Source organism: Peromyscus californicus, unplaced genomic scaffold (genome assembly GCF_007827085.1).
Source record: "Peromyscus californicus insignis strain IS unplaced genomic scaffold, ASM782708v3 Scaffold_19__1_contigs__length_69161282, whole genome shotgun sequence".
Classification (NCBI taxonomy): domain Eukaryota; kingdom Metazoa; phylum Chordata; class Mammalia; order Rodentia; family Cricetidae; genus Peromyscus; species Peromyscus californicus.
In genome coordinates, this window is record NW_026294491.1 from 34,928,503 (window position 1) to 34,943,200 (window position 14,698).

Below are 14,698 nucleotides of genomic sequence, written 5' to 3' on the forward strand. Positions count from 1 at the left end.
CCTCTGACCCCAGGGCTAACTCTTGGCAAGCCCCAAATGGACCATCTGGAGAGGTGCACCTGAAGGGGAGTGAAGGTCAGGGGTCATGAGCTGTAGGTGCAGGACCCAAGCCGGGACCTGTGAATGGAGGCACTGGGCTGCGAACCACATGGCTGGTTCCCCTGTGCTGAGGCAAAGACTGGACTTAGTATGCTCCTCCGAGTGGTGCCAAGGGGTTATTTAACTCCTGATTTCCTTCCTTATGAAGTAGTCTCTCAGGCCTTTCCTCGTCCTACCCTAACTGCCCACTCAGAACAGCGGCCTAATTTAACATGTGGTCTTCATTTCCATGGGCCCAGATCACAAGTGCAGATGGAGCCCTCTGGCACTTTACTGCATGCAGTGCAGGTTGATCCTTCATCCAAATGCTCAGGACCTGAAGTGTTCTGGATCCTTTTGGCTTGTGGAATATTGTATAGACACAGTATTGTGGGGATGGGCACTTGGTCTAGGCATGAAGTTCATGTACCTTCTCCCCACAGTCTGCGTTTTTCTTATACTGTGTTTTAAGTTGTGTGCATGAAGAAAGTCAGGCAGGTGTGGGATTGTATGTATACTTGTGACATCACGGCACAATTCAGACTTGGGGCCTTTGTGATAAGCGGATTCAGATGAGGGACACTAATGTGTCTTTCCAAGATCTTTGGGTGCAGTTACATTCAGGGAGAGGACTGTGAGTAACACAGAGAAAGGAACCTCATTTTTTAGCGAAACACGCCTGCTTTGGGGTAAATAGTTACTGTCTGCTGACCCATGCTTGCTCTGGGTGACTCTGTCCAGTAGTTTTAGTGTCTCTAAGCTTAGTTTCCTCCCATTTGGAAACGTGGCTGACGAAAACTTTTCTGGTCAGGGACTCTACCCGTGTTGTCCGTGCCCTTAGCTGAGCATCTGCCCTCACTAGCGGCTGGACACAGTGCCCATGTCAGGTGTCTCTCCAGTGGAGAGTGTGCATAAGGCTCCTTGAGAAGAAAGAGGGGGCTGGCACAGCCACGCTTTTGTTAACAGTGTTGCTTAATGCTTTGGTAGTATAGTGAGAATTTTAATTGCCTTGAAAAGAAATTAACTGATGGATTGCATATGACTTCATGCTTTTGTGTGTGTGTGTGTTTTTTAAAAATAACATGCACCATAAGAACTCTTTGTCTATGCACTTGAGGGATATTGCTGTAAATGTCACAAGACGTCCATCTGTAGAGGATGATTTCTAAGGCTGCTCCTGGCTGGGTCGAGCTCTGCTGCTCCCAAGTGGTAACATCCTTGTATCCAGGGCTTTGCAGCAGGCTCTTCCCCTGTGAACTTGGGCTTTAGGACCTCTTGGGGACTCGTGTTCTCACAGGGTGCACGGTGAGAGCCTGTGGGCACTGAGTCTGCTGTCTGGGGTTTGTTCTGTGTTAGGATCGCTGTGTAATCGCCAGCTTCTCTGTCACTGAGCGGAGGTGGAGATGAGTGGGCATTGTCAAAGCAGGCAAGATGGTCACAGCACATGTAAGGGTGACCCTCTCGGTCAGCTGGCCTGTCTTGTGGTGGTGGGATTCGTCCCCTGCAGATGCCCACGCTGCAGGAGGAGACTCTGGTTTTACTGGAGGCAGCCAGGCTCCCTGACCATGATGTCAGACACACATAGACTCACACATGGCAGGAGCTTGGAAACGAGTTCACGTTGTAGAAATCCCCTTCTGTTTCCTGATCCGTGTGTCTGTCTGGATGCAGGGGCAACGTTGGAGGAGATCAACCAGCACTGGGACTGGCTGGAGCAGAACTTGCTGCACACCTTGTCGGTCTTTGACAACAAGGACGACATCGCCAGCTTTGTCAAAGGGAAGGTGAAGGTAGGTCCGGATTTGAACGCTTCTCCCCGTCTGCTGGTCCCCTCCCGGGGCCTGAACTCTGCAGCTTCCTGACAGCGTCCACACTCTGGCGACGTTTTTTTTTTTTTTTTTGTCGTCTTACATAAAGCAAAGGGAGTTGGGTTGGCCACCCTTGTGTAAAGTCCAGTCCAGCGAAATACACCCAGCCTTTTAAACAGCCATCCTTTGGCCTCCTCACTTCTGTTTCAGAAGCTTGGGACCCTGTTCGTTCAGGGAAGCATGAGGCCGTTTCGCTGCCGCTGGTTTTCGTTTTGCCGTGCGATGCGTTATCTGAATCTTTGGATTCCTAGCTTTCATTCACAGCGGGTGGCATGGTGTCTGCGTAGTGGGAGCCCGTGCTTTCCTCTTCCTCAGCGTGGCTGCTTACTCTTCAACACTTCAGCTGAATGGAGTCAAAGCCAGTGACAGGGAGGAGACAGGGAAGGGGTTCAGAGGAGTGATGGTTGGTGTCGCCTGTGAGGCCTCCTCTTACGCCGCGGCTCTTGCTGCAGTTAGTGACGGTTAACATCAGGTCTTGAGAAGCCTCTGGGCAAGGAGAGGCCATGTCAGTTTTCCTACAGCTTTCTTCCCTCAGGGTCAAAACCCAGGCTATCTGTTGTCTTTTAAAAAGCAAGGAGCTATGATACCCCAAGTGTTCCACTCCTTTTAGTAAAGGGTGGCAAAGGGAGTCTTAGTTTATTAACTAACTTTTTATTATTTACTTGTTTATTATTTTTTGGTATTCCAAGACAGAATTTCTCTGTGTAGCCCTGGCTGTTCTAGAACTCACTCTGTAGACCAGGCTGGCCTCGAACTCAGAGAACTGCCCTTCCAAGTGCTGGGATTAGAGGTGTGCACCACCACTGCCTTGCTGGGAGTCTTAATTTAGAAGAGTAGGATGTAAGTGCTTTTGGGAGGCAGAGGGGCTGAAGGCCTGCCTAGGCTTCATAGCATGACCCTGTCTCAAATCACACGCAAAAAAACACATTCAAAAACGAAATGAGAGTCCCCTTTCCTTTGGGGACTGAGGTTTACCTGTGGGATCAAGACATGCACATGGTCGCACATGCATTTAACGGCAGCATTCTGGAGGCAGAGGCAGGTGGGTCTCTATGGGCGTTAGACTAGGCAGAGCTAGGCCGCAGTGAGGAAAAGCCACAACAAAAATACAAGCAGAGGCCATCCAAGCCCAGCCAGGACAGCTTGTTGACTGACATCCTCTAGCAGACCCCCAGGCTAGGGAGTCAGAGTAGACCGAGGCCGCTGTTCTGAGCCCTAGTCCTGCTCTGAGTGACTGATGGCATCTGCAGGGTTACATCTCACAGGATGAGTGACAGAGCTGCCTCTCTGTGTCACACGCCACTGGCCCTTCTCCTCCTCCTCCTCCTCCTCCTCCTCCTCCTCCTCCTCCTCCTCCTCCCTCTCTCCTGAACCCAGACTTTTGTACTTGTTAGGCAAGTCTCTGCCACCGAAATACATCCATATTCCTTGTTTCTTCTGTCTGTTGAGACACGGTTTCATTTTGTAGCCCAGGCTGTCCTCTTGCCTCTCCTTGATGAGGGCTAGACCCACCTTTCTCAGTCTGAAACGACTGTAGTGATTTTTCTTTTTGAGTTAGGTATTTCATTTGATTGGCAGGAAGTTCATTTCTGCCCTGGTGGCTTCCTAAAAGCTTGCATGGCGAGAGCGCTTCTCTCCTCCTGGGCCCTATGGTGGGACCCCAGATAACCTGACAAGAGGGGATTAGCAAGAGAAAAATAAAGTTTTTTTTATTATTAAAAAAGTTTTATTTATTTTGGAAATTAATGTATTTGTACCCATGTGAGTTTATGTGTACCACATGTGTGCAGGTGCCACAGAGGCCAGAAGAGTGTGTTAGGTCCCATGAAATTGGAGTGACAGGTGGTTCGGAGCCACACACACCCATATGTGTACTGGGACCTGAACCCAGGTCCTCTGCAAGAGCATTGGGTGCTGTCTCTTGCGTCTTCCCCCTAACCCCACCCCGGGCGGTTTGTTTGAGTATTCGCAGGGTACACAAGCATGGCAGAAACTCAGCCATGAGTAACTGTAAGAAATGGTTAGCACTTCACCTGCCTGATAAGGCGTTTTGAAAAAAGGGTGACTTTGCAGAAACGTGACCGAGGACAAAAGCCATGGGGCAGGTGGGCATGTGGAGAGCTTGTGGGAGGGGAGGGCCTGTCACTGAGGGATTCTGTGGGCCCCTTGCAGCGCTGTCTCCAGGCAGGTGAGCATCTGAAGGGGTCTCTAGCGGTTACAAGTCAAAGCCTCTTCCTGGCCCGGGGAGGCTGTGCTTGTACAAATGGAGCTTCTTGCTGTCTTTGGGTCAATGGGGGGACAGAGTCTTTCTCGGTTGTCCTCAGCTCAAAATCATCCTTAGGCCAAAGCAGCACACTTGGGGGTGACAAGTTTAGATTCTCAATACTTTGGAGCTAACTACTTTAAAAAAATAAATCATGTCTTTGCCCGGTGTGGAGGTGTAGACCTGTAATCTCAGCGCTGGGGAGACTGAGGCAGGAGGCACACAAGCTAGAGACTAGTGTGGGCTTCACAGTGAGTCAGAAGCCCAGGGTGCAGTAGACACTGTCTCAAAGGGTAAGACAACCAAACCAAACCAAATGAGTTGAGTCCCCAGGAGGCTGGGCTGGGATGGAGCAAGCTGAGGGTACAAGTGGGCATCTGTCCTCCCCTTTTGCTGACCAAAGCTGAAGGACGCTTTCCTGTCATGTTCTGGATGTTTAGCTACTTCCGCAACACCAGCTACATTCTTCAGCTGTGCCTGTGGACAGGTGCTAGAGCACACGGGAGTGGAGGGGCTGGATGGCCCTGTCACTTTTGTACATGCCTTACTTACTGAACGCCTTCCAGAGCAAGGGCGAGCCGAACATTTGTTTTCTATAAAACAGCCCCCCCCCACAAATCTTAATTATTATCTTATGGTTCATAATGTCAAATGTAAAATAAAAACGTGAAGAAATTGAAATTGAAGAAATGAAGAAATTGAAAATCATTTAATTTTATAAGCTTTCAGATTGTGTGTGTGTGTGTGTGTGTGTGTGTGTGAGAGAGAGAGAGAGAGACAGAGAGAGAGAGAGAGAGAGAGAGAGAGAGAGAGAGAGAGAGAGAGAGAGAGAGAGAGCTGTAAACATGGGAATTCCGCCCGTGCAGTGCTTGAGGAGGCTGGAGGTTGCTGTTGGGATGCCTTCCTCAATTGCTTCTCCATCTAAACTTTTAAAAATTTCCTCTGTTTAGTTTTCGAATCTGTGCGGGTTGGGGACACGTGCATACATAACAGCACTGCACAGGCCAGAGGACAACTTGGGGGGCTCTTCTCTCCTCTGTTGTGTGGGTCCCAGAGATTGAACTCGGGTCTCAAGGCTTGGTGGCACCAGCCCCCTTCATCTCTCCAGTCCTTCTCCCTTAGGTTTTAGACAGGGTTTTTCACAAGCCTGACGCTCTGTTTGGATGAGACTGACTAGTGAGACCCTGGGGTCTGCCTGTCACTGTCCCTCATCTCTAGAGATAGGGGAGTGGACTGCCACCCCTGCTTCTTACATGGGGCTGGGGATCCAAACTAGTCCTCGTGCTTGCACAGCAAGCGTTCTTACCAACGAAACCATCTCTTCAGTCCAGCCTTCAGACTTATTAAAAAAATATTTTAATGTCAGTTCCCAGGTCTGATTTCTAAGATAGATTGCAGTGAAGGGCCCGGTAACACACCCTTAAGTTGCCTTGTCTTAAGAACGTGGGTGTTCATGAGACCAAATTATAACTAGATTTTTCAAATTAAGTCAAATTCGCAAGGTCCCTGAACTCTTCATAGCTGCTTCCCTGGAAAGATCAGGAAGATAGATGTTTTGTTTCTTTATTTAAGATAAGGTCTCCCTGTGTAGCTCTGTTGGCCACATACACAGTGTAGGTCCACTTGCTATGTGGACCAGGCTGCCCTTAAACTCACAGAGAACAACCTCCCTCTACCTCCTGAGTTCTGGGATTAAAGGCATGGCATGTGCCACCACACCCAGTTTTTTAAAGTGTTTGTTTATTTACTCATTTATTGTATGCATAATTTTGTCTGCGTGTATATCAGTTCATTATGTGTGTGCCTGGTGCCCGCAGAGGCCAGAAGGGGGCATCGGGTCCCTTGGGACTGATGTTACAGATGGTTGTGAGCTGCCATGTAGAGAAGGGGAATTGAATCCAGGTCCTTTGGTAGGGCAGCCAGTGTTCTTAACCACTGAGCCATCTCCGCAGCCCAAGGAAGATACTTTAATTGAAGAACTTCGCAGTGAGCTCCCAGGATGGGAATCAGAGTTTTGTAACCTCAAACGTTGACCTTTTAGAGGGACATGTCTTACATTCTGTATCACGGGTGTACATTCAGATTCTCTGTGCTGTCCGTGTCTTCACACCCGAAGGCAATAGAGGTGCTTAGGACCTCAGGGAGGATTGACTTGATTTCCGTTCTCCCGCAGCAGAGTGTATGGAGGTACTGAAATGCATTAGCTGCTAGGTTACTATCAATATTTCACATAAAAATGGTTTTACCGCATTTACTGGTGTACAAGAATACCTGTGCCGCAGTGTGTGTGGAGGTCAGAGAACAGCTTGTGGGAGTCGATTCCCTCTTTCCATCACGTGGGTATGGGGGATCAAACCCAGATCCTCAGGCTTGGCTGCAAGCACCTTTCCTCACTGAGCTATCTCGGTGGCCCTAAATCAACATTTTTTTATTTTAATGTGACAAGGAAGACAAATGTTCAGGTGTTAATGTGTAACCCCGAAGTTCAAGAACAAGATTTGGTTGTTACGCCCTTGGGGTCGGTTTGTCTTCTGTTGGTGTAAGAAACATCCGAGGAAATCTGGTGCCCGTCCTTCCTTCCTGTCCTCTTCCCCTTCTGTTGAACGTTTGTCTGGCTGACCAGGTGAGTGTCTTTCTGTGCCCCAGGCTCTGATCGCCGAAGAGACCAGTAGCAGGCTGGCCGAACAGGAGGAGGAGCCCGAGAAGTTCCGAGAAGCTCTGGTGAAGTTCGAGGCCAGGTTCAACTTCCCGGAGGCGGAGAAGCTGGTCACCTACTACTCTTGCTGCTGCTGGAAGGGCCGGGTGCCCCGCCAGGGCTGGCTCTACCTCAGCATCAACCACCTCTGCTTCTACTCCTTCTTCCTGGGCAAGGAACGTAAGTGTGGCCGAGCCGAGAGCTATTTGGTCCCGAATTCACAGATGCAGCCCTGGGGATGCTTAGCATCGCTGCTGCTGAGGGAACATGGGAGTATTTCCACGGCATGCTTGATCCGTGTCCCCGTGATGCTTACAGATAATTGTGCTTAAGTATATATAGGCTTCTCCTACAAGGGGGCTGGATTTAGGGAGGGCTTGTTCCTTTTACTCCCTTCAACTTTTCTGTGTCACTCAAGTAGCTACTATCAGGTTTTAGTACTGTAGACGCTTTGCAAATGGAGTATCTTAGCTAATGACTGCATAGTTCTACAAGAGATATGGTCTCCTCAAAAGTTTTTATTTCCTGTCTGTGGGTGTTTAGCTTGAGTGTATGTGTGTGCACCGTGTGTGTGTGCCTGGTATCCACAGAGGCCAGAAGAGGGTGTCAGATCCTCTGGAACTGGAGTTATAGACAGTTGTGAGCTGCCGTGTGAGTGCTGGGAATTGAACCTGGGTCCTCTGGAAGAGCAGCAAGTGCTCCTAACTACTGAGCCATCTTTCCAACCTTGACTATATTCTTGTGTGTGTGTGTGTGTGTGTGTGTGTGTGTGTGTGTGTGTGTGTGTGTGTGTATACAGCTGAACATCAGTATCCATCTCCATTTCCTGACTGGATGTAATATGACCAGTGCTTCAAGATCCACCATCATGACTTCCTTTCACTATAGATTGTACCCTAGGACTCTGAGCCCAAGTAAACACTTTCTCTCTTCAACTGCTCTTGGCAGGGAGTCCTATCACAGCAATAGGTAAAGCGACAAATCAGATATACAGTGCTTTTTCGTATTCTTTGTCTTTCAAGGGAAGCCAGCTCAAGGGGCCCCCTCTTGAGCATCCTTGGTGTGCCATTCTCTACTCAGTTGCTTCACTGATGCTCCAGGACCCTTTGCACACCGTTCCCACACCATTCCCTCCCTCGCTGTGTACACTAGCCTGACCATAGGCATTCTTATTTTTTTTTTCTGAAATTCTTGTCAAATTGAATACTCTTCCCTTCCCCATGTTTAGCCTGTTTATAAATGCCTGTTAATCCTTAAAAACCCAATTTTGATTTTGACCCCTCTGGAAGCGTTCCCTCCATATAAATTGTACATGCTATGTGTTTGTGCTGGGTTCCGTCCAATTGGTTTGTTTACGTGTTTGCCTGTCTGCCTTATGTGAATGAGCTGCTTCATACAGGGCACGGTAATGATTGTTCATTACTGGACCAGCATACCTGACAGAAACAGGGAAGCGGGATTTATTTGGTTTATCGTCTCTGAGGCTTCACACTTACATAGAACATGGAGGCACTGGGAAGGTGTGTCAGGGGAGCCTCCCATTTCACTGTGGACAGGAAAGAGCCAGGGACAAGGTGCTTCCAAAGACTCGCCTCCCCCCAAATAGCACCATCAGCATGGGACCAAGCCCTGACATATGAACCTTTGAGGGACATTTCATATCCAAACCATTACATTGCAGACCATTATATTGAGCTCTTCATAGCAGTTACTTAATAAACTGGAGTTGGTGGTGTAAATGAACTAAGGTGTGTGTGTGTGTGTGTAAAGACACTTTGTGTGAAAACACAGAGGCAGCTAAGAAACTTCCTGTCGAGGATGACACAAATGGTGCCTTTGAAAATTATTGGAGCCCTGAAAACAGTATTGCAAGGTAGATAGCAATGGCAGAAATGTTGGTTAGCTTTCGATTCAAAGAAAAATCATTTTCAGATATTTATTCATGATCTCATGACTGGCTAAGTATTCTTGGGAAAGCCTGTGCATGGTTAACTTGGCATTCTAGAACAATGTTCCGTGGATGTGTGCAGTCCTTGGGGCAATGCAGTAGCCAGCATCTTGGGAAGTTTCGCACAAACCTGTGAGAAACCACTGGAATGAGGCTGACGTCCACACAGTCCTAGATAGGTCTCCCTGCCCTGGCTCAAAAGACGTTTGCATTTCTGCTAAAGGAGAGCTTTGCCCACCATCTGCTGCTTCATTCAAGCTGGTTCCCATTTCACGGTCGATGCCTGTTGTGTCCTCCCCTCTTACAGTTAAACTTGTGATCCCTTGGGTGGACATCCAGAAGTTGGAGCGAACAGCCAATGTCTTTCTCACGGACACCATCCGGATCACCACACAGAATAAGGAGCGTGACTTCTCCACGTTCCTCAACCTGGATGAGGTGTTTAAGATCATGGAGCAGCTGGCAGATGTGACACTCCGGAGGCTACTGGACAATGAGGTCTTTGATTTGGACCCTGACCTGCAGGAGCCTAGCCAGATCACCAAAAGGTAGGGCTTCAGCTCCCAGGTGTCCCTCAGCTGCTCAGGGGACCTGTGCTTGTGTTCACCCTTCATGTCCGTGTGCTTTTGATAGCCTTAGGTACGTGGTTTTCCTCCATCTGCCTCAGTCATTGGTTCCAGGATGTCCTGGACATCCAATCCACAGCTGTACAAGGCCCTTCTGTAAAATACTGTAGTGCTTGCACATGGCCTGTGCAATGCCCAAATACTGTACAGCATCTCTAGAGGACTAATCATGCCTCATACAGTGTAATGCCATGTAAATAATTGTCATATTGTACTGTTTAGGGAAGAATGGTAAGAAAAAATGCATGCCTTTTGTACAGAGAGGACTTCCTTTCTGAATATTTGATTGATGATTGGTTGGATCCAAGGCTACAGAGCCTGTGAACACTGAGGGCCGATGTACCAGATGTATGTTTTTGTGGTGGTGTCACTCACATTTGCTTCTGTGGTTAATCTTTTACTTCTCTATTACATTTTTATTCTATGTTTGAGTGTGTGTGTGTGTGTGTGTGTGTGTATGTGTGTGTGCTGCACACACACTACTGCATGAGTGTCAAAGGCCAACTTGAGAGAGTCAGTTCTCTCCTCCATCATGTGGTCAAGCTTGATGAAAATGTCTGTACCCACCAAGCTACCTGAGGGCCCCTTCTCTGCGGTTAATTTTGATAGACAGACGTTAAACGATGCCTCTCGTGACCCCTCATTCCCTTTGTGTGGTAGACAAGGGTTTCTAGATCTAGGCAGGCCCCCTTTTATTCCAAATATTTCAGTACATAGTATGGGTACCCTCATGGTAGAAGTTGGTTATTTACCAGGGAACGTGAAGACATTTCACTTTGTAACAATGGTGGACATTAAGCCCCGGGCCTTGTACGTGCTGCCTGGGGATGTGCTCTGCCACTGAACTCCATCCTAGTCCTCTTCTAGTCAGGTTGTAATCTCTGGGAGGGGGTTATTCAGGACAGCTGGATGATTTTGGTTTCTCTTTGTCGTCAGAAATAAACTTTTACTATAGAGCCAATAGTCATTGTATATATTCAGCTTGACTGAAACTTGAAGGACTCGGTGGCAACTTCGTGAGGTAGTTGTTTGGATTTGTTGCTCTGAGTGGCTGGGTAAGTGTGGCGCCAGGTACAAAGGTGACCTTTGAGAAGCAAGAGCCTGTGATGTTCTGCCTGGTTAGGAGTTCTTTATGTGGTGATGGAGTCACTTGTTCCAGTTTGGATGCCGCTAGACATTCAGATCCTTTTTCATAGCAGATTACATGTAACAAAGTGTAGGTGCGCATGCAGTTCAGTAGCTTGAAGCACACTCATATCCCACCCAGTGGCCAACACTGTCCACCTACAGAACAAATCCATCCTCTGCTGATGACTGACTGCCCGGCCACCACCTCCCACCACCCTTATTAAAGTGGAATCCTCTTTTGCACTTGACTTCTTTCACTTAATAGCCTCAAGGTTCAACCATGCCCCTCCCCCCATGTATGAATATGTGTGTGTATGTGTGTGTGTGTGTGTGTGTGTGTGTGTGTGTGTGTGTAGATGTGGAGGTCAGAGGACAACTTTGGGTGTGCTGTTCTTCAGTGATACCATCCACCTCTAGAGTCTCCTAGGAGACGAGTCTCTGAGCGTGCCTGTGGGGGATTATCTTGAAGAGGTAAGTTAAGGTGGGGAGATACTGGGTGATGCCCTTCTCTGGCTGGGATCCTGGACTGTAAGATGGAGAAAGCAAACTGTTTTAGAAGTATTGGTGTTGACAGTGTACATTCACATCCAGGATTTGGGGAGCGTCTCTAAGTCCTCTTGTTCACTCCACCCACATTCTACCCTGGGCACCACTCGGGAGAAGAAAAGGGAGGAGAGAACTCTGGGCATGGCCAGCAGTTGACTTTTCGAAGGCCCACCTGTGGCCAGGGCTGGACCCATGCATGCCCTGGGCGGGGTTCTGGTCTCCAATTGCATCCTCACCTGCCAATTACCTGGTAAGGGACTTTCTCCAAAGTGAAAGGCTCTGGTTGCCTGTCCTTAGGGTAGTTCCCATCAGTTGCTTTTGTCATGGAGACCAGGCCTGTGGGTGTAAACAGGTAATGACTCAGGCTCCTTGGCGCCTTGCCTAGTGGCAGATTTTAAAGTTTAGGAAAACAGTCTCCCCAACTCAGAGCCAGACAAGCTGGAATGCCCCTCCAGCTCTTTCCTTGATCCATTTTCACTTCCCTTCCCAGATGACAGCTTTCCAGTGGTGACCTTCAGGGGCAAAGTTCGAGGTTGCTGAGTATCTGATTACCCATTAGTCACCTTGGTCCTATGGTCATTCCCCTGAGACTTCGGGCTCCAGGTTGGAGCAGGCTCCATGAGAGGGGGAGGAGGGACTGGTGCTGTGCCATCCTCCCACCCGTCTGATGGAGGAGAGAAGAAAGCTGGCTAGGCTTGGGGCTCACCTGGCCCAGCCTGCCCAGTGCAGAGAGGACCTGGACCAGAGATCTCAGCACATCATCTCCAAGCTCAGGAGGCAGGGTGGTGGTGGTTGGGGAGTAAGGATGCTGCCTGGACAGTAGGAGAGCAGGAAATAAGCTGATCCTGAAATTTCCAGCGAGTCTTTATCCTAAAGTTAGGGTCTGGTCAGGTAGTCAGCCATTTTGTATGGAGGACAGGGCAGGGGAGTTTGGAGGGACGATGGATGAGCCTCTTCCAGTCTCTGGCAGGGTGAATGCTGGGATGCATTTACATTGCAAGTGGGAACTACTTTCTTCCCAGCGGTTCCTGGGGTGTCTGTCCTCAGTGGCAAGCCCCTGCCTCTGACCCTTCTGTCTCTACAGACCTCTTTGGCCATATTCCAGAGAGCTAGTCCTCTTTCCTGCTCTTCTCCCATAGCCCCCCCCCCCCCCCCCCCCCCGCAGAACGCCCACTTCCCATCCATCGATCAGAGCTGGCCCCATGCTGGGAGCAGGAAGAAGACTGGGAAAGTGTTAACCCCACCGGGCTGCCACAATGTGTGAGCCATATTTGAAGCAAGCTTTATTAAATACTGGCCAGGGGCCGGGCGGCGGTGGCGCACACCTTTAATCCCAGCACTCAGGAGGCAGAGCCAGGCGGATCTCTGTGAGTTCGAGGCCAGCCTGGTCTACAGGGTAAGATCCAGGACGGGCACCAAAACTACACAGAGAAACCCTGTCTCAAAAAAAAAACAAAAGCTGTCCAGGACCATACCCGGAAGTCCCAGGGTATGGCGCCAAACTACATTAGTCAGGGGCCTGTAAAGGCAAAACCCTCAGAACTACTTACTTCCCACCTTCATCCATTCGGGGCGAGTATACATCCTGACGTCCCTCCTGCCTACAGTGATCAAGCACGCGTCCTTTGCAGTCGGAAGTTATCTGTCAGTGGACTTACAGGTTAGAGCAGTGGTTCTCAACCTTCCTAATGCTGCCACCCTTTAATACAGTTCCTCATGTTGTGGTGACCCCTAGCCATACAACTATTTTCATTGCTATTTCATTCTGGGGGACCCACCTCCACCTTTTTTTTCCCAGGGTACTCTTGAGGAGTGAGGGATAAGAGATTTAGATAGACGGATAGAGGGGAAAGAAACAGAAACACAGGGTAGCCTCTGGAGGGCCTGGATCATTATCCACTGGCCCCTTCTGTCTCTTCTAAAGGGCTTTTTAAAGAAATGCCAAGGGGCAGGGCAAAAGACCTCCCCCTAGCAAGATCAAAGCACACCGAACAGCCAAGTGCAGAGCCTTCCAAACACCTGGTAACCATGCACGTGGTCAAACAATCCTCTAATGCAGCTTTGCTGGGTAAAGCCAGCTCAGCTCTCACTAGGAAACCTTTGTGGGCCTCCACACTTCGTGACTGTAATTTTGCTAGTTATGAATTATAATGTAAATATCTGTGTTTTCCAATGGTCTCTGGCGACCCATGTTGTTTGGTACCCATGTTGAGAACCACTGGGTTAGAGGCATTTTTGTCTTGTGGCTCTCTTAAGCACAGTAATCTAAACTTAACATAACGTTAGCCATCACAAAAGAGGCATGTGTCAAGGGAAGGCCCACCCTCCCCTTCCCGACCCCACAGACTGGGCTGCTCCAAGATGATCTGCTGATCAGCTCAGGGGTTTTTTCCTGGGTAACATGGCTAGAAGAGCACACAGTAGGCAACTTTTCTTGGAGTGCAGAGACCTCGGGGGCCCTGCGTTGCCGGGTCCTGCTGTCTTGGGGCCAGTGTGGACAATTACCAAAGGTACTCAGAAGCCACTTTTGCTAAACCACAGGGGCTCCTCACTTGGACCCCCAGGGTGACAGTGCAGGAAGAAGGGCTGACATGTGCCTTCCTTTTTGTCTCTACATTGGTGAAGGCACAGAGGTCAGCTGCTGTTCTCAACCCTGGAGTCCAGGGACATTGTCACCTCACGTGACAGAGGGCTCCACCCCACCATGAGAGCAGTTACCCCAGGGCTGAGGCTGCTCTCTGGAGTGGAGCTAACCATCTCCTGACAAGCCCATTGTCCCCAAGCAGCAGTGACTCCTGCAGAGCTCCCTGCAGGACAAGAACCGAGGCAGTGATCAGTGGGACCATGCGTAGACCAGGACTGTGTATGCATGTGTACCTGTCCTGGGCCGCCTCCTCCTCCTCCTTAGAGCTGAATGATGCTCATGTTAATACCCTGAAGATGGACTTGGGGCCGCTGGACCACTTTATCTGCTCCTCTTGGCAGTGTGGCCACGTTGAATAATCTTCCTCTGCTTGTCCCATCGCTTCTTTCTTTAGTGGTGTGTCAGGATGGGAGGTCAAACGTAGCCTTTTGGGCTGTGGGAGCCCAGGTTCTGGCCTTGACAATTCTGGTTATGTTTTGAGTGAAGACACCTTTGAGAAGGAACTCTTCCGTGTAGACTGCGGCCCTGAGGAAAAGCAGTGTCTGCCCGTCAGCCCTGTTCCTGTGTTGCTAAGTCTTGGCATTTCCCAGAGACCCACAGGCTCGGGTCTGGGAGGCTACACAAGGCAGAGCCACTGAAGTGAAGAGTCCCTGGTGAGGCACGTTGAAGGCATGGGACCCACGTGGCCTTCCTTAACCCAGATGGCACGAGTCACAGTCCGTCGGGTGTTCTCTACCGGCCATGGCTAGAGCTCCTCCAATGCTGAGCTAAGGAATACGCCGGGCTGGCCTAGCCTGTCACCCAGCCTGAGCATGGTGGCAGCTGCTGGTTCATAGTTGTATCCTGGGTGGCCCGAATAAGCAGACAGAGTGAGAGTTGGACTGTAAACCCCAGGTGGCGTT

The 14,698-nt window shown here is 49.6% G+C and overlaps 1 protein-coding gene across 4 annotated transcripts in view; it reads left to right on the top strand.

The window, feature by feature from the left end:
* The window catches only part of Tbc1d8 (TBC1 domain family member 8), a 134,328-nt gene that overhangs the window by 93,984 nt on the left and 25,646 nt on the right, over positions 1 to 14,698 (top strand). For all 4 annotated transcript variants that reach the window (XM_052745072.1, XM_052745071.1, XM_052745073.1 and 1 more), the window contains 3 exons: positions 1,750 to 1,868; positions 6,856 to 7,084; positions 9,160 to 9,400. In XM_052745072.1, coding sequence (XP_052601032.1) covers positions 1,750 to 1,868; positions 6,856 to 7,084; positions 9,160 to 9,400 — 589 coding nt within the window. The remainder of the gene's footprint in view (positions 1 to 1,749; positions 1,869 to 6,855; positions 7,085 to 9,159; positions 9,401 to 14,698) is intronic.